This window comes from Leptonotus elevatus, chromosome 11 (assembly GCF_054856555.1).
Source record: "Leptonotus elevatus isolate MCC_2025b chromosome 11, RoL_Lele_1.0, whole genome shotgun sequence".
In the NCBI taxonomy this organism is placed as follows: Eukaryota; Metazoa; Chordata; class Actinopteri; order Syngnathiformes; family Syngnathidae; genus Leptonotus; species Leptonotus elevatus.
Window position 1 is genome coordinate 4,347,416 of NC_141249.1, and position 20,016 is coordinate 4,367,431.

General features: G+C 39.2%; 1 protein-coding gene across 1 annotated transcript; it reads left to right on the top strand.

The window, feature by feature from the left end:
- The first annotated feature begins 11,608 nt into the window (after positions 1 to 11,608).
- On the top strand, positions 11,609 to 18,584 carry c11h1orf210 (chromosome 11 C1orf210 homolog). The gene is made up of 4 exons (XM_086089624.1): positions 11,609 to 11,715; positions 15,508 to 15,941; positions 16,078 to 16,257; positions 17,748 to 18,584. The coding sequence occupies exons 2-4, from the start codon at positions 15,887 to 15,889 to the stop codon at positions 17,939 to 17,941; spliced, it is 429 nt and encodes a 142-aa protein (XP_085945750.1). The 5' UTR covers positions 11,609 to 11,715; positions 15,508 to 15,886; the 3' UTR covers positions 17,942 to 18,584.
- The last annotated feature ends 1,432 nt before the right edge of the window (positions 18,585 to 20,016 follow it).

Consider the following 20,016-nt stretch of genomic DNA (forward strand, 5'->3'; position numbering starts at 1 on the left):
CATGTTTTGCCAAATGCAACATCTTTGTTCTTTCACTTCAATGAGTTGTTCACTTTGTGCAGCCTCAGAGTCCATACTCCCCCTACCCCAACTCTAAGGAAATATTGAACAATATGATTGTTGTGTCTACCATTATTTTGTCTCTGATTATTTAAAAGGCTAACTTTGAAATATCCACTCACACACGCCTTTTCTCATTTACTCAGTAATAAGTGTGAGACTGATTTGGTGTTTTCTTTACGTTTCCTTGCGACTTCAGACAATTAACTATGAGTTGACTCTACTCCTTATTGTTTGAGATTTCCTGTTTTCAATTTCAGGAGTTCACTAGGGTTTATTCAGCCTAAAAGGAATACTTAGCTATATGGTAGGTTCCATACAAAAAAAAGTATAAAATAATCAAATTCTTTGCAAAATAATAATTATTGTACTGCATTGTGTTGTATTAAACCAGTGACTCTTAACCTGGGTTCGATCGAGCCCCAGGGATTCAGTGAGTCAAGGTCAGGGGTTCAGCGGAGGTCAAGACACACACCTGATTCGTGATGATACACCCCGCTCATTTCATCAATTATTTAATTTTTCTTTAAAGAAAGGTTCGGTGAATGTGCATACTTGTAGGAAACTGTGGGGTTCAGTACCTCCAGCAAGGTAAAGAACCACTGTATTAGACTGTGCAACATGACTTATGAAGTGTCCACTCAGTAACCTGGCAATAGCCAGATTGATAATTGTGATTCACTCAAGGGAGTTCTACACATTATCAATCTGGGACTGTTCCACAGTGATTTGCTGGGGAGAGACGGGACATTCTGTACAATACTTCGAGCTGATCGGATGATGCGGCATCGTGTGCATGTTTGTTTTGACCAATCACGGCCACGGATGAAAATGTCATTTTCGTTCTTGTCGTAGGGGAGAAAAAACAGCACAAACATCTTTACCAGCTAAAAATGCATGAAGCGCTGCTCGCTGTTCAACATTCAACAAGGAAATGATGAGTAATTCTGCAAGAACAGAATTAATTGCAGCGTCCATTCATCTATGTTAAGTTTGTTTGCATCCCCTGGCGTCCGCCAGAATGCCCAGCAAGGCGCAATGAGATCCCAAACAAGCTATTCCCCATCCCGAATATGAAGATGTGCTATAAGAGCGCACAAAATAGGGCCCCTCCTTGTAGAATATTTTGTTGGTGTAGTTCTGACGTGCTCTGAAAACATCCCCCAAAAGTGATCTACTGAAATGCAAGAGCAATAATACAGACAAATGTATAGAGCTGTATGTACTGTAATGTAATCTCCTGATTTAATGCCAAAAAGTATTTTCAAATCTTTGTAGCCAAACTTAAACTGATAAAATGAGCATAGGATGTAATGTGAGATTGTTGCACTCCGATGGAGTTTATAGGAAGCCAAAACGGAAGAGACTAAAAGCTGGGTCAGCACAAATGTTCCAACCTCTGGCTTCACAAAAGTGCATTATTACCATGAGCCTGCCTATATTTGCATATCTAAGACATTACTCTTGTGCTATTGATATAAAGTGTTAGTCATACAACACTATTTTATGTACAAACCTCTTTGCACTAAAGCAACTATGTCATCTGAACCATTGCCAAGCAAAGTTATGGGGCCTAATTACTCTTAGTAACAATTATATTTAAAGATGCCAAGAATTCAATAGCATTAATTATTCAATCGGTATGCAGCCTCTTTTTGAAGCAAACAGCAAGCGATTTATTTTTACTCGAGACTTAAAGCATTTCTGTGAGACATGATAAAATAAACATGAGGCAAGTGATAAACATTTGAGCCTTCTCCTGCATCCATTCATCCATTCTCTGAAACACTTATTTTCACAAGGGTCGTAAGCATGCTGGAGCCAATCCCAGCTGTCTCAGGGCGAGAGTCAGGATACACCCTGAATTGGTCACCAGCCAATCGCAGGGCAATTTCAGCCTTTTTTCCCAGATATTCACATCTGGATTCACACACAAGACTGCAACCTTTGTTTGAACCAACCTAGTATTCAAGAGAGAAAAAGTATTGCAAGTTGTACAACAGCCAATGTTGGAGTTTGGTCCACAGTGCGGACACCATGTCAGTTAAACTCCTCAAGGGCTACCCTTTGTCACTGGATCTGTTCATAATCTTTTCTCACAAAGTTTCAAGATGCGCCACATTTAAAGTAGCACTTAGGAACGTTTCAACATTAATAAAATATTTTCACAACTCTTCTGAAGAAACATCGACTTAAAATCTAGTTGAATGGTAGTTTGCCACGGCCTGAAGAGGTCTGTATCATTTTTACTGGCACTAAACAACTTTGAGGAGGATGGTGGGAACACTGCCACACAAAAAACTACAAATGTGCAGACTGCTTTATGGCATACGTCACTTCCCCCTTTACCCATTTGTTACAAAGATAAAGTCAATTTGAATGTCGACGCATGATTACTGCTTTCCTGACAGAAGCTGCAAAACAACAGAAATTTCTTCTCAGGAAAAAGAAAAAGGGAAGCTACCTGGATAAAAGGACAGTCAAGGATCAACATTAGCCAGGTTTTCACTCGCCGGCATGAGCTCAAAAACGACGCTTTTCCTCATGGGAAACGAGGTCTTCCTTCAGACATAACATTATCGCTTTTGTCCATATGGTGCCGCCATAATCAACGTAAACTGAAAGTTCCTTAGTGTTGCTTTAAAGGGAATGAAAGAAGTGAATGGTTCTGTGTGCCCTGGATTGGCTGGCAACCAGTTCAGGGTGTAACCCGCCTACTGCCTAAAGCCAGCTGCTACTGCCAGAAGCCAGCTGGGATAAGCTCCAGCGCCCCCGCGACGCTTGTGAGGAATAAGCGGTTCAAAAAATGCCGCTTTGATTGTCCATGATTGAAGTTGACTGTAACCATTTTCTCATCCACAGCCCTCCTTCTCTAAGATTCTCCACCGGCCTGTGCTTGTTTGTGACATTACCAACATCAGATCTACTCTAACCTAACTTCATGCAGAGTTAGGCCATACAGATCACAAGATTTACAAAACAGAGCCCTATGTTTCTGAGCTGGCCTTGGAATGCCTCCTCTGCTTCGGGTGCTGCCCCCGTGACAAAAACAAAATACAAAACAAAACAAAAAACTGATAAGCAGAAGATGGATAGACGGATATCTCTGAGCAAGCCTTCTAAATGTTTCCCCACTGTGATGTAACAGTGCAGCTAATTTACATGATAATGTCTCCGTATTGAGTTTCCTGAGCCATGAAGACAGACACACACACTAAATTGACAAGTTTAATGTAGTGGCATGACAAAAACAGGAGTAAACCAGAATGCACACAGCAAACGAAGGACAAAGAAAGGATCCAGCAACCTTCTGGTGTGCTGGCAAACCTTTAGACGAATTGTAACTGCACACAGGTGTGCAATGTGCATTCCCAAAAAAGAGAACCACTGGGAAACTGACAAAAACAAAACACTACAGAGACTGAACAGGACATAGACACAGGCAGAAAGACACAGACAGACGGACATTGAAAGCAGTTGGGGCCTGTGTTTGGCACCATGTCTTGTTTTGGCCTATTCTTCAAAATAAATGAAATGTGAATAACATGAATTGGCTTTTGTGGAATTTAAAGGCCTAGGTACACCAATCCGACGTCGGCCAAATGTGACGACGCCTATCCACTGTGGCTTTGGCCCAGACGTCGGCACGTCGCGAAGAAAAATTACGTAAATACACACCGCACCGACCCCGACTTTTACGTACATTCAGCGCATGCGTGAGAAGTAATTCCCTTCCATAGCATCGGAGGCGGTAGTCATTATTCCTAAAGGCAACCGGAAACCGAGCGTGTTTTGAAGGTGTTGTTAACCATGTCGTTAGCCAGCTAATGTGAAAATGTAATAAATTTACTAATTACAAACAGTTGCTATCCTTCTTAAGTATAAAAGTAAATCCTACCTGCTATATCCAGTCGCGTCCCCATGTCTGCCATAATTTGGCTTTCATACTATGGCGGCATACCCTTGAAACGGTAGTATCATACAATGCCGGTCTCTCTTGAACCAAAGAGACAAAGTCATCTTCCCGATCTTCTGTCCAGACCGACATTATACGTTAAAATGCGGAGGGTACAGCAGGATGACGATGCGCAAAATGAGCGAGAAAAAAAAATGGTCCAGGCTTTCCATCAGTACTGTTTATCCGTGTTCGTCACGTTCTCTTCTTTCCCCATACGCTAGCTAACAATCAATCACAGTGATCAAATGCCCCGACGCCGATTCAACATGTCGAATTTGCTGGAAACGCCCCCCGACGTATCCCAACTCAATTCACCTTTAACAGTTCGACAGTAATTTATACACTGATTAGACGGCGCATGCCGTCGGCCCAACGCTTTCCGACTCCCGACGTCAGATTGGTGTCTTAAGGCCTGTAACAGGAAAATTTATTTGTGTTAAGTATATTTAACAAATGTGGTTGTTTTAGCGCGGCATGGCTAGGGTGGTAGAGTGGTCATCCCCCAATTCTTCCAATGGAATACAGTAGTTGTGTATGACCTGTTGATGTAACCTTATTTATCATCTTCTATTTATTTGAGTGTAAGCCAAAGATGGGAAAAGTACTGACATTCTAATCTCTACTTGTGTAAAAGTACAATTGTGTAAAAATCAACTTTGGTAAAAGTACTCACTCAAATAATTACTCAAGCAAAAATAAAAATAAAGTGCAGGCTCTGAAATGTACTTGACGAGTAAAAGGAAAACGTATTTGGATGTTTCCTCCTATGTCAATTTGAATAAGCTAATGCTAAGCTAATGGAGCCTAAATGTGTAGACATCGGCCAGTTAGTTGACTCTCTGACTTGCCCTGCGTCGAGTCCACAGTGTTGAGTATCACTCGCTCATGTTGCTGGTCCTCGCTGACATGATTGAACCTTCTGTCATATTGTTGACTGGCAGTCTGCAGCGTTCGTCTTATCAAGTTCAAATTATCCTCTGTAGTGGCGGCGCTCATTGACCTCATATTTACAGATTGTTCTAATCTAGCCAATTGCACATCATGTGTTAGCATTATGTCGAGCCAATCATAAACTGGGATGTATTGCTTCATATGTGCGTATTGCTTCATATGATTGACGGAGCCAGGAGACATTGTCGGCCGCTTTTTTTCTTCCAGATCAAGTATTTTAATCATTTTCATGCATTAAAAAAATCAAAAGTAACGTCCTTGTTTTGAAAATGTATCAAGTAAAAAGTACAGATACTCATGTAAAAATGTAACGGTAAAAGTAAAAAGTAGTCTAAAAAGTATAAAATACTGAAAAAAATATTCAAGTACAGTAACAAAGTATTGGTACTTCGTTACTTCGCAGCCACCAACATACTGGTAGCCATATGCTGGTCTATAATAAAAAAATATATATATATAAAATCAGGGAATAGAGGGGTATCACAATCAGTGCTTAACCTGCCTTATGTCCTTTACCATGTTGTCAAAATCCCATTAGATGACATGATCATAAGTGAAAGCAGTCTGTTTACTTGGACACTATTGCTCCTGTGTAATATAAATGTTTTTAAACTTTGGAACTGCCTCACAGAGTTTGCCGAGTACATTTACAAAAATGTGATACTCAGTGTGTGTAATATTTTGTGACATTTTGTTGTTGGGGGAGGTGGTGATGGCATAGCTTATTGTTCCTCTGAGTGAGACTAAACTCAGACAAGAGTTCTCTGCAAGTTTGTGAGAAAGTTTGTATTAAATTCCCATTTCCCCTCATTGTGTGGTGAACTGGCACGGCTCCACACGCACTGATCTTGCAGGGCCCAGAGAGCCTATAGGCCAGCCTATCACTCACACCGTCCAAGACCCCTGAATGGAGTGTGTGATATTGTTGGGGCTGTGCCTATGCATTTCTTAAATACCCTGTAAATCGGATTTCCCCCAAAGATAAAGGGCCATAAAATCTTGAGAAGTCACTTGTTTTCAAAGCAATCTTTCTTGATGTCAAACTAAAAGCTCAAACACTATTATCACAGAACATTCTGCTTTCATTTACACTAATTTTGCTGCCCGAAGACAGCTGGGATCTGCTCCAGCACCCCCTTGAGAGTGATAAGCGGTTCGGAAAATGGATGGATGGATGAATCAGGAGCCCTTTTGTGCCTGGTTTAGTTTCTAAACATAAGAAGATATAGAGGATGTATCTAATTGAGATATATTAAAGCAACACTTAGGAACTTTTCAACATTTTCACTTGCAGCTAGATAACTGGTACCTTTGTAATGGCCTGAGGGGGACTGTATCACTTTTACTGGCACTAAACAACAGTCACGTCCCGTCCAGTCATGGCGACCAGTCCAGTCACGGCATGTCCAGTCATGGTCATGTCATGTCCAGTCTGCTCACCTTTTCCCCTGTGTTTCCTTAAAGTACCACGCATTGCACTTGATTCTGTTTCACTTCCTTATTTTCCTGCATTTGGGTCCGCTAGTCCTCAATCACTCACGTCCCACATGACAGAGGGAGCAAAAATAAATAAATAAATAAACACACGCACACAAAAACATTATTTTATTCATTATCATTACCCGTGGAATAGTGGCATAGTGACATTTATTAATTTTCTTTTATATTCCATGCTAAAATTCTGGAATGCTGTAGCACGTTACATGTCCTATATCTTCACATTGTTGTGTCTGAAAATATCCACACGCTGTATGTGTTTAGGATTTTAACATGTAAGTGAACTTGACAAAAAATTATGGATTTGTTTTAAGAATGATGCCAGCAGACAATTTTTTATTTGTAATTTGTGCTGATTGTAAAGAGGTTGTGAAAATGACCATGCATATTATTCCGATCATCCGCCTGTCATGTTCACATGTCCATGCAACATGTCCACATAATGTATATCCTTATGCTTTTAACACTTTCCAAAAAGTAGTTTCCCAATTTTCCAGTCCCCATGAAAAGAAAACACCCGTCGGAATTAGGCAGGCTGACACCGCATGTCACCTGTCACTAACCCCAATCTGCCAGTCTGTATATGGTGAATATAAACTCTGGAAATGCTGATGAGGGTGATATGGGTCCATCAGCAGATGCAAAATAGGCTGACCTTTCTGCCTGACACCAAACAAACCCTCCATGGTGACCTCACAGGTAGCTGTACCATATGCAGACACGCAACTCATTACTGGTGTTGTGGAAAGGCTCTGAATCTGACTAATCCCAATCATAACAGCATGGAGTCGACCTTCATATCTAACATGGAGAAAGGGCAGAGGGCCCCTCCAGGGGGATCATACGGGATAACACATTTTCTGACAGTCAGCAGACTCTCAGGCAAGGCAAGCAAAATATGTGGGTAGTGTTTTCCCCAACATAATTAAATGTTGTTGGCTGAATTTGGACTGTGTTATACAGTACATATCAAATCATGTACAGCTGAAATGTGATCTGAGTGAGAGAGAAAGAGAGAGAGAGAGAGAGAGAGAGAGAGAGAGAGAGAGAGAGAGAGAGAGAGAGAGAGAGAGAGAGAGAGAGAGAGAGAGAGAGAGTGAGATTAACTATTGTTGCTTGTTCACAGTGTCCAGAGAACTTGAGCTAGATTCAGGAAGAGGGACTGCTGCTCCAGGCTGATATGTGTGTGAAGGAAGTGGAGGCAGTACAGGGGCAGGAGTCAACCTACAGGCAGGAAAGGCCTGCGGAGGTAATGGCAGTTATGGAGGTACAGGGTGGAGGGTATCAGCTCCTGTGTAAAACATAGTTTTTGTTGTACTTACCGGCACAGCTATGTACCTGTGCAGGCCAAGAGAACTACACAAATGGAAATCAACCTAACTTTTTTTAACAGATGTGCTGCTTTTAATATCGTGACACAATGACGATATTGTGGCAGTTTTAATATCGCAATATCACGATATTGCCGTTATTGTTACATGACATTTAACCTGACAGACACATGGTTGATTATTCAGATGTACAGTGCAACGATATCAACAGCACAGGAACGCTCAAATGTAAGCAGAGAAACACAATTTGGATTGAGCTCAATCACAACGAGGTAGCAAACATTCAAACCAACAATACAGTTTCTGTATACCTTTACTCTCACTATACTGGTTATTGGTTGGTGCAATCTAGCTACTGTAACCATAGTTTACAAATCCTGTACGTTGTTTAAAGTCCAATGTTACCACCATCAATTTCAAATGAGCCTACTGCTGAATCTGGGTCATCAAGAAGCATTCAAGACACAATTTATAAATGAAATTATGTGTGCAATTGTAGAAACAAGGTCATTTCACTATCGTGATGGATGGAAAACCTTTTTAAAGGTATATACATTTGTAGCTGTTTCCTTCAATGTTCAGATTTATAGCAGATGTTAAATTGCCCTGTTCATGTTATCACATTTCCAGACGGAGACCATAAGGACTTGCAAAATGGGGGTGAAAATGCATACAATGTGAAGCTGTCACCTTGTAAGTTTTCAGAAAGGTTGTATACAAGTCACTTTGGAGGCAAAAAGAAAACATGAGTTCAACTTGGATCAGTACCGTCTCATGGTGATATTTAATGGTCACAATGTGAGTTGTTTGTTATATGACTCTTCCTCAAGTCTGCCTCGCTATTGTTCTGTATAGTGTGACACGTGTTGTCATTTCCTCCTTTAGAGGATTTCGCAAAGCTGTCCTATCTTCCTTTCAGAGACGACCATGGCCTGAGACCTCCACCAACTACTTGAGATGATAAATAGCAAGCATCCCTTGGTAGCAAAAATATGGAAAGCCCCTGAACACTCTCCCCTGCACCTAAGCAAAATATTCTAAAATTGTTTACAATGGTATGGAAATGGTCTCTACCATGTGACTACTGTTTGTAGGCAATTACAAACAAATAAATTACTTCTATATGTAAGTGAATTTGACAAAAATTAGGGATTTGTTTTAAGAATGATACAACCGCACATTTCTTTATTTGTAATCTGTGCTGTTCGTAAGGAGGTTGTGAAAATAACCATGAATAATATCCGATCATCCGCCTGTCCATGGTAATAGGAAACCTTAAATTCAAGCCATCTCCCAACCAGAGCTCCCATATTTTCCATGTTAACCAAATTAATTGTTCAATGATTAAATGTTACTTGATCTTCAGTTAAAGTCTAAACTGATTAGTAGCTAAAAAGAACAGACAGCAAAATGATACAACAAAAAATTCTCAAATTAGTTTTTACAAAAAAAATAAAAATTCAACGGAGGTATAATTTGACTGTCGCAGCCCATCTTCGTCCCAACCAACTTCATCAAGATGCATAGTTGAAGTATGTTGGAACATGCAAAAGGAAAAGGGAAGAGTGACTGAGTGGGAGAAGCAAAGATACAGAGAGAATCGACCAGTGTCCAGGAAGTGGCTCTATTGTTTTCAAGGTCACCTGGTTTTCCTTTCAGGAGCCACCCAATGTCTACTCTGTCCCCACATGCTGTACATCTTAAATAAACAAAGGCTACGGTATCTCATCTGTTTTCTTCTCCCTCAGCCTAATAAAATACTTCCTCACACACACGCCACCTGTAAATCAAACAAACCATTTTTAATGATAATTTACTATAGCCTACAGTATGTGTGTACAGTGTTCCCTTTGCTGTTCTGTTATTACGGCTTCACTCTATCGTAGGTTTTCATTTGTGACCATAATTTCAACTATTGCAGTTTTACCTCACTATTTTGTGTGTGTATGTTTCCACCCCCAGCCACCCACACCCACCCCTCGCTATTTTTTTCATTTATTTTTAAGTCGAACCAATCAAAAAATGACGATTGTTTTTTTATTTTGTTTTTAGGAGCAATTTGTTTGACAAAAAACGAGAAGATGAATAAAAAAGTTTGCCGCATCTGGTCCGTTCGGAAATTCATAACGTTGCTCACATGTGTCATTCAGTTAAAAGTCACATTAACCCACTGGGATTGTATCTTTGCCTATAATGTGACACGGGCTTCTGATTAAGGTAAGCCATTTTAAGATGAAAATACATACTTTTACGTAGTTATTGAGGTGGCACTCCGTCGTCCCTTCCGTGCTCTCCAAGGCAGGGAGCTCTCCGCTCACATTATTTTCTGAGCGCAGCCTCTAAGCACTTCAGTATTTATTCTTAATTTTGCATTTTAAAAGTTGAATTTATTACATGTAACAAGTGTTAAAGGGGGTGAGTATGGATAGTTGTTCGACTATGTGTGCCCTGCAATTGGCTGGCCATCAGTTCAGGGTATACCCCGCCTACTGCCCGAGGCCAGCTGGGATAGGCTCCAGCACTCCCGCGACCCTTGTGAGGAAAAAGCAGTTAAGAAAATGGATGGATGGATAGATGAAGTGTTAAAGGGGAAGTCAACCTAAAATAAATTTGACAACAATATGTTTTTTTGTGACCTAACTAGTCAAAATAACATTCTTCATATGTGGAATATGAGATAAGCAGCAAAATCCAGCCGTTTTTATCCCTCTCAGGGGACGGCCATTTTGCCACTTGTGGTCGACTGAAGATGACATCACAGTTGTTCAGGGTTCAGGCAACGACCAATCACAGCTCACGTGTTTTCTGAAGCTGAGCTGTGATTGGTTGCTTAACTCATATTCCACTAACACAATATTAACCAGAATACTGTATTTAGATTAGTGGGGCTGCATAGAACATATTACTGTCAAAAAAATTTGGGGAGGTTGACTTCCCCTATAAGAAGTGTGGGAGCCGTGTGAAAGGGTTCATAATGGCTTATTAGGGGCGTTATATTCCCACCCCTAATAAAAGCCAACCTCCATTTTGCAGATTTCACCTATAGCGGCATTTAAAAAAAATGTAAACCCTGCGATTAATGAGCAAGCTGGACAAAGCAATAGTTAAATGACAATATCCTGTTGTTGAATCATACACTATCTGGGCAAATGTGATTGAACACACCATTCAATTAGTCATGGTTTGCCTCACCATGCAAAGGGTACGACCTTTTCTGTTCCAGTGCACAAACCAAGGTTGCATGAATTCAATATAGAAACACTTGAGAAACCCAACCTCAACCCCATCAAACACCCTTGGAATCAACTATAAAGGAAATTGTGAGCCCAAATTTGTGTTACACTTGTGTTGTAAGAAGGGAACTCCATTGGAGACCAATGATTCCTTGTAGTTGCAAGGGCTGGGGGAATAAAATTGGGGGCAGAGCATCCAGCTATCCATTTTCGATACCACTTTAACCTGTTCAGGGTGGTGGGAAGAGCTGATCTTAGCTGACTTTGGGCAAAAGTTTGATGTGAGGGACTACATCCTGTCTGGTCACAAATCAATCACAGGGGAGGGGGGCAGAGCAATATATATATTTTTAAAATAATTTCCATTTTCTGAAAGTGTAATAGTACGGTAGCCTATCCAAAAACCTTCTCATCATTCAATCTATTTCTAGTCTGGTGCAAATGGATAACACTACCTGCACTCGATGGAGCACAAACACCAGGTAGGCGGGAGCACACCTTAACTCCCAAGTTACTCATTAACAGCCCTTCAGGCAAGTAGCTGCAGGGCACGCCTCCTTCAACCTTTGCACGACGGTTCTCAGTTTTACAAGCAGACAAATTGAGTGAATCAGAAACCAGAGAGACAGCATACGGCACATAAACTCTGTAAAGGCAGCAGCAGGCCCGATTTACTGGTGATCAGGTATTGAAACCCTCTGAATTGTCTGTTGCCTTGGTTGTTCATTGTTGTTTTCTGATATTTATGAGTTATTTATAATAGAGAGTCCATCAATTAATGTAAGCCTGATTTCTGATTTGTTAAATATCTAATGTGTTAATTGGTAATCTCTTCTCCCCACACTTTGACTAAGGTATAAAGCCTATTGTCAGTCATATGTTTTGTGCAACTATTAAATCAAATACACAGTTAACTATTTGCAAAAAGATAATGCCGACTGACATGTTGGCATAATCCCTTTATTGTTTGTACTCCAAACAAACCGTACTGAATCATGCACTCCTTCTTCAATGTAAGACAAAAATAAAAGTAACCAGATAGGTTCTGAAACTGAATTAAAACTTATACATTACGTCTCTAGCATCGACTCGCTTCAATGAAACGGTTGACAAAAAATGTAAAAGTTGTCACTTGGTATTTAAAAACTCACAGTGCCATTTTGAATTCAACAACACATTCATTTTCAACACATAACATCCCAGCTGACTTTGGCATATGCCCTCAAATGGTCATCAGTCAATTTATTAAATTTTTTATAACATAAATCATCAAGAGTAGCTGTTGAGTTGGCCTTGACTGTGCACGTGTTTAAAAAACAATGGTGTTGTCAAACTCCTCTTCAGATTTCAAACGGGATGAAAATACAACTTGGCAATGGGATAAGAGGGGGTATTGGAAGTCTTCTCTGTGAAGTTTTGAGGTGAGGGTTAGCTGGGGGCTGGACTACCAGTGATTTATGAAGATGCATGACTGCAGCTACAGAGGGGGAGAGAAAGTGCATGTGAGAGTCAATTTTGAGTTACAGTACATGACACTTAAAGCAAGTTTGTGAAGTTATCAAATGCACTTTTACCTGCCATCATTTTTTTTAAACAAAGTAGTACATATTTGAAAAGATTTCCAACACGATTAACATAATCTTTAATACACTGTAAAAAGAAAAAGAAAAAAAGGATTGTACTTTTTATTTTACAGTTTTTTTCCCTGTATTTAAAAAAATAATAATTTACAAAAATAACTGTGATTTTACATGTCAAATGTAAAATACCATGGATTCACTATAACTGTAAAAACACACAATATTTCTGTTATTTTACAACAACAACAAAAAACTCCATTGGAAATACATATATTGATGTATCGTAATTTCACAAATATTTGTCTGTTATTTAATGGAATAAAATGTAACATTCAACTTTAAAACCCTTAAAAAATTAAAAATATATATTTACTGAGAAATTAACAGTAAAAATATGTAATTTTAACATAATTTCTTTGTGAATTGACCATTTTTTTAAAGTGAAAATAACTACAATTTCTGTAATGTCCTATAGATGGTAGTATTCATGGTATTAACATTTATTTTGAAAGGAAATCTTATGAGATGTACACTGAAATGTTTTTTGTAAAAACAAAACAAACAAAAAAACTGTAATTTTCCAGCAGTTAGGGCGCCAGAAAAAATACTGTGAAATAACAGAAAATTACCTTCTCTTAAAAAAACAATGACAAAACCATATACAAATGCTTGTACAATATTGTAAATATCCAAACTACTTCTGAATCCTTTTCTTTCACGCTACAGTTCCAATAGCCTGCAGTGGTGTAGATCTCGTACTTTGCCTTTATGTGGACAGAACAGGAAGAGATAAATGTGCCCTGTGCTTTGTTTACAAGCCTACCAAAGAGAATGGCTGGTGAAAACAAAAAGGAAGAGGCCTTATGGCTGCAAATGTAAGGCCAAATCACTGTTGAGATTGAGAGCGATACGTGCTTTTATAAACATAAACAAAACCCTTTTGACTATTCTCAAAGGGAGAAAACATGAAGACTAAGGCATGCAAATGTCTAGCAAAACACCAAAAAGTAAATGGAAAAGGTGCTCTTAATTCATTTTTACACTAAGGGTAGGGAACCCTGATCCTCGGGTGTCCTGCCTGTGTCCAGAGTTGTGTCCAAATTTGCACACTACTCCCTATATAGTGCACTACCACGCCATTTTGGTGAGGTGTCCAAATGTCCAAAATAAACAATTTTGTTCAATGTAGTTGGAACTGGTGACTCGCCAAAATTGGATGGGCCATTTGGGAAACACACAAAATTCTCGATGGCCAGTGTCAGGTGTCTAGCTGTCTCTTTCACTATCCATCTCTACCATGTATGAACCGGTATAACGCTGTGTGCTGCAGTCCCCTCCCCTCCAGCCTCCAACTGCTTTCCTGGTATAGAATCTTGGATGTATTATGGGTAGAATCAAAATATTGACTATTACTGCCTCCAGCAATAGTTTCGTAACAGGTCGCTTACAATGCAAGCAAGTATAGGTTGCCAGATACTGTGTCAAATATTCCCCAAAATGAAAACTCTTTACTTCACTGTGAAATCGTGAGATTAGCGGGAGAAATGGCTGATCGGAAACCACACGGGAAATAGGGTTGAAATCCGGGAGTATCCCGCATGAATCGGAAAATTCAGCAAGTGTATGCAGCATAGCAGTGACAATGTTGTAAAGTAATATAATATATATATATAATACATATATAAGTAGTATTACCATTTATAGACAAATAGAGTATGTTGAATTTACCAGCACCTGAATTAGGTACACTAACACAATCCAGCCATTCCTGTAGAACTAGAACTAATTCCGGTTCTATGGCACTGCAAAATATGACCATGCTAAACATTGTTATTGCTACTTTTTTCACATGCTTTGAATCCTGCGACTAAAATAGGGATTTTTGCGAGCTAACCAGCTTCATAATCACCAATACATTAAGGCCCAATCCCAATTGTACCACCTCACCCTTGTTTGACCCCTTAGCCCTCAGTTGTGTGCATTCACAAGAAAGATATAGCGGTGTGAAAAAAGGCTTTGGAAAATACTGCTTAGTTAATATCCCATGTAACAACGTGGGCATCTACAAATTGTCTTTCTTTTTAAAATGTTGTGAGTGCAGCTTATATTAAGGTGAACTCAATAGTCAGGAAATTTGTTTACTTCTTTACAGTGTCTAAACTTTACATTTTGACCAAGAAATTATCGAAACTAGAGAGTATTGAGAACCGAGACAAGACCAAGACCGTATATATACATATATATATATATGAAGAAAAAAAGTCCAGTATCTTTTTTTTTCATTTTGAGTACATGTCGGTATGGATAATGGCATTTCTGATATTTCCACAATGCAAGGCAATTCAAATGCTTCCAGTTTACACGACAAGATACATTACAATTTTAATTAAGTCTTGTCATTTTGGTCTACTGTGGTTTTTAGGAAGCTGTAATGTATGTAATGTAGAAAAATAAATCTGTTCACGTCAACACAATGTTGTGGTTTTTGCTTAGTATTTTGTGTCAACAAGACCTAAGGAGGAGGGTTCCACACTATGCGAGGCTTCCTGTTTGCGACACACTTTTCCTGTTGTGGTTCTTATCCGCAGGAGCTCCTGACAGTTCAAAATCAATTTGGATTTCTGGATTCGAGAAATGCATGCAATGTCTCCACAGTCCATACATTTCACGATGACACAATGACACATGTGAGATTTAGAGATTTAGATTTAGGGCATTTGTTTGTTGTCTTTGCATGACAGACTAATAAAATATGTATTTACTTGCACAAATAATTCACGGCTCACAAGGATCTTTTTTTTTTTATCTGAACAGAATTTCATTTTAAACAGGTACAATAAAAATGATAATAATGATTTATCTCTATGTATGTATTTTTCTTTTCTTTTTTCACTCAGTCTTACTGAACATGAGGACGATCTACTCAGATGTGGATAATTTTTCACTACTACTCTGGAGTGTTCTGTCATTCAACCTTGCCCTCTAGTGGTGTTCTGTGGCTACAACACCCTTCTGGTCAAGAGTGAATCCATACAACTTCCTCTGTAAATAATCTCAGGAGATTCCAGTGAAGTGAGTTTGACCCGTTGAAGAACTGCAACCCAAGCACCAATTACAAAATTGGTAGTGTCACCTGGACTTTACTAAAGGACTGGCAATTGTTTCATGAAGATACATGGGGCACACTCGTAAAACCCTTTATTGAAAGCTGGAAGTATTGCTCAAGAAGCTGCAAATTGAGTCACACAGGAAAGAGCCAAGAAAAAGGAAATAGGGATGGAAGCATTGTCAAATATAAGCACACTACCCACAGCTACACCAGTTGTGAATGGTAAGGGAAATCAACTACATTCATAAAATAATTTTGATTTTGTCTCATTCTAAAACTTGAACATAGATTATCAAATGTCAACTGTAAAGAAAATGTATTTTATTGTTGATGCCAAGATGTGATTTTGCTTTCTCAGACACAAGGAAGACCACCTCTCACAGGTGGGAGTTCCTGGTAGCCGTCTTGACCATTGCTATCTCCATGTCCATTCTAATGGCTCTCTTGGCTAAGTGTCAAGTGTTTCGACGCTACCTGGCCAGCTATCGGCACACTCGGTTGAGGGAGACAGAGACACTTAGCCAGTGTGAGCAGTCAGGTTAGTCCTCTACCCATTCAACTTAATGATTCATTATTGTTGATGTTTTGGTAGTCAAGATATCAAGCTATGCCAAGAGTAAAAAACAAAACAAAGGGCAGTTTGTCATAAAACCTGTTCATGTCATCTTTCATTGTGACTATAGAGCCTTCTACCCATTTTCAGCTATGACAGGCTTCAGCTCATCTGAGACCCTAGCAAGGTTAAGCAGTACAGAAAAGGATGCTTAATTAAAAATATATAAACGGTGGTGTCATAGCAATTTATTCACCTGACTTTGGTGTAGGCAGTGTGGGTGAATGGTGGTCCATCTCCATAGGTGCCATGTGACTGAGTGGTCACCAAGCCAGGGTGTATAAATAATGGCAATACATTTTATATAGCTGAAAAGCCTGTTTATCTCTTTTGTACGGAACATGCATTTGTGAGATGCGCAAGAGAAATTTCGGCAGCCGTTATCCGAAAGAAGGAAGGTTGAACGGTCTTCTGAGAATTGTGTGTAGTCCTTTAACTTTGTGTCGCCGAGATGCGACGTCATCTAGCGGCAGCCATTTAAAAAGCGCTGCCTGATGACATCGCTCCTAGGCGACGAGCTTGCGTGTGTGTTATGGCTCCCTGCTTTTGTCACTAAACTCAGCTGTGATGTTTGGTAACAAATGCTCTCCTTTTTTGGTTCATATATGAAAAATAATATTTATTAAAAAAATAGTACACAGATACATTCAATACTTCTCAACAGGAATTCAAGCCACAAATCCACTTTAGAAGTTGGCAACTTGGCAAACAAGGGATGCAAAGCGAGACCATTCTACTTTTTTGTTTATTTTTTCAATTTTCTTGGAGTCCGAGCTGGAGTTTGGGCTTTGCTCGAAGGCGCCCTCCTCTTATTTTTGTCAGTTTCCATTACAGTTGTGTCGTACACTAGCTAACATAACACTACATGTCCGTGGGGATGAGCATGACGCCACCCTCTATCACTCCACCCCTCCCCGAATATTTCACACTGAAGGAAACATACAAGTTGATAGGCGCAGTCGCAGTTTGGTGGAGCATGATGTAAAGAAATCTTTAACATTAAAAGGGACCCTGACTGTAATGTCAAGTTTGCGGCTTGCTCCCAATAGATGCATGCGGGCCCCCTCAATCCCTGGGATCATAAATATGCAATACCGATACATGTATTCCATTACTCAGCAAGCCTGACACGGCTGTGATGGGTCAGATGCAGAGGTCAAATTTTTGTGAGGGGCTGTGATGGGTCAGATGCAGAGGTCAAATTTCAAAAATTAGTATTTATTTTTTAGTGGACTAGCTACGTATGTTACTGGATGAATAAATGTAAAATTTTAGGAAAGAGAGTCAGAGAGAAAGAGATAGTCAAGAGTTATTTTACAGTATTCAATCACACTGTATTCTGTACTACAACATGTCCAGTATATAAGCCTGTCTTCTTTACCTGTTAAAACTAAAAACATGCTTGTGGTGTCCAGGTTTGGAGGTGGAGTTTGATATGAATGGAGAAAGTGAAATGAACCCTCACCATCCTGTGTGTGCTGAAGATGATGATGGCTTCATTGAGGACAACTATATCCCGACAAGTGAAAGAGTGAGAGCTGAAAGAGCAGCAGAGAACTTGGATGATGTAGAGGGAGAGATGGATGAAATTGAATTCACCATTACATAGAAGTACATTTTCGCTTCATTTGCTACACAAATTCCTGAACCCTCAAGTGAATCCTCATGTCCACTCCTGCATTTTATTTTATTTTTATATTCTCTGTTGCATATTTTAATGACCACCTGTGTAGTTAACAATTGAAGCATTCGGACATTATCAAGCACTTTATTACACCTGCATTTTAAGGACACAATGATAATAAGTGTAATTCAAGGGTGCAGACCTGTAAAATTGTTTTTGAGATATGAAGCCAAGAGCAACATGCCCCATTTATTTTAGGCTTTCAGAGAAAGGATATTTTATCACTTAAAATCAAAGTCATAAAATTTGAAGAAAATTGTAATGATGAGCTGGAAGCAATCAATTTCTTGAGTGACTTGATTGATTTTGGAGCACAGGCTATGCAGGGTACATATTTTTGCTTGACTAAAAATGCAGTAATTAATAACAAAAGTGTCTATTGTATTAATGTAAGGGTATAAAAACAGTATGAAGAAAGAGGCAAAGTCTAAAATCAGTACTGAAGCAAGTTGTCATCTTCCACTTTACCTTTCAGACACATCAGTTATTTCACTTTGGAAAAAAATTGAAACAGCATTTAATTTATTTAATTGTAACTTCATGCATCATTATTTAAAAAAAATAAAAGAAAACTTTTAGCAAACAAACAAAGTATTTGTGGATGCTTATTTTTCTGTCATGAGAATTTGCTGTGAGACAAACTCTATATGGACAAACAATAGTTAATCAATCAATTAGCCCATGAAGTGTTCCGGGTCCTGCATGTCTACTTTGAATAATAATAAAAATAAAAATAAATAATAATAATGCATCAGATTTCACATTCGATACATTATTCATACACTCGCACATTCACACCCTAATTACATTATAATACATTACATTAAAAACCCCATTTCTTGATTCAAAGTTGGGTCAAATTGACCCATAAAGTGTATCGGTCCATTTTTGATCCATAATTGGGTTACTTTTGACCCAACTGTTTTTAGAGTGCACTTAGCCCACCCACAACTAAGACAGGCTCCAGACATGGCTGACCAGTTGTAACCCATGCCGACGTAGCCCACACATAATAAATGGTGACTAGTTTTAACCCATACTCATTTAGCCCATACACAGCCAATATGAGACCCAGACATGGATGATCAGTTCTACCCTTATTGCACCCACTACATTTGCCCAGTTCAAGCCCGTGCCCACAAAGACATGGAACCCAGTGTCATTGCCCACTTATAGCCCATGCCCACTTGCTACCCAGGAAGCCCGCATTTACCCCACATGGGTCCCAACTGCACATGTTGACCGGGTGAGTGACCATCCAGCTGATGGGAAATAACAAGCCAAGGCCTAGTGATGTTGGCACCCAAGCCTCAAGAAACACAGAATGTCAAGTTTATAATCAGGAGATATAGGGAGGTTTTCATAAAAAAAACCCCAAAAAAACACATTTGATTACTGTACGTACATTAAAATCTATCAGTTAAAGTGAGCAGGAGATTAGAGATCCGCTACATTATTAGAAAAACAATATTCCAATTTCGTTGCAATATCGCAATGTGTCTGTCAAAAGTGCATGGAAATTTCCACAAATTCAAATTGCTTGAGTTATCTGGTGGGCTGAAAATAGATTTACCTTCATACTTATACGTCATGTTTCATGAGAGATGAGAGAACATCTTTCAACATTACATATTGTCATCAAATTGAAAATCAGCTGTTACTGAAAAACAGGGACAACGATAACATAGACTGAGGAACGTGACCTCGGAAGCATTTACTGCGACCGCAACAGATTTGGAGATGCTAGACAATCCCCATCCATGGCCATATTTAAGAGCATTGGTTGTTGGTGCTAAAAATGATTATTGTGTATTGTCTTGTGCTGTCTTTTGTCATTCCTCTCAAAAATATCTTTCTAATCTGAAAATACACCTGCAAGGAAGGTATATTTTTTTCAGTTGTCATTAGCCAATAAAATATAAAATCTGTTATGTATAACTAACTAACTAACTAACTCACTCACTCACTAACTAACTAACTAACTAACTAACTAAATAAAT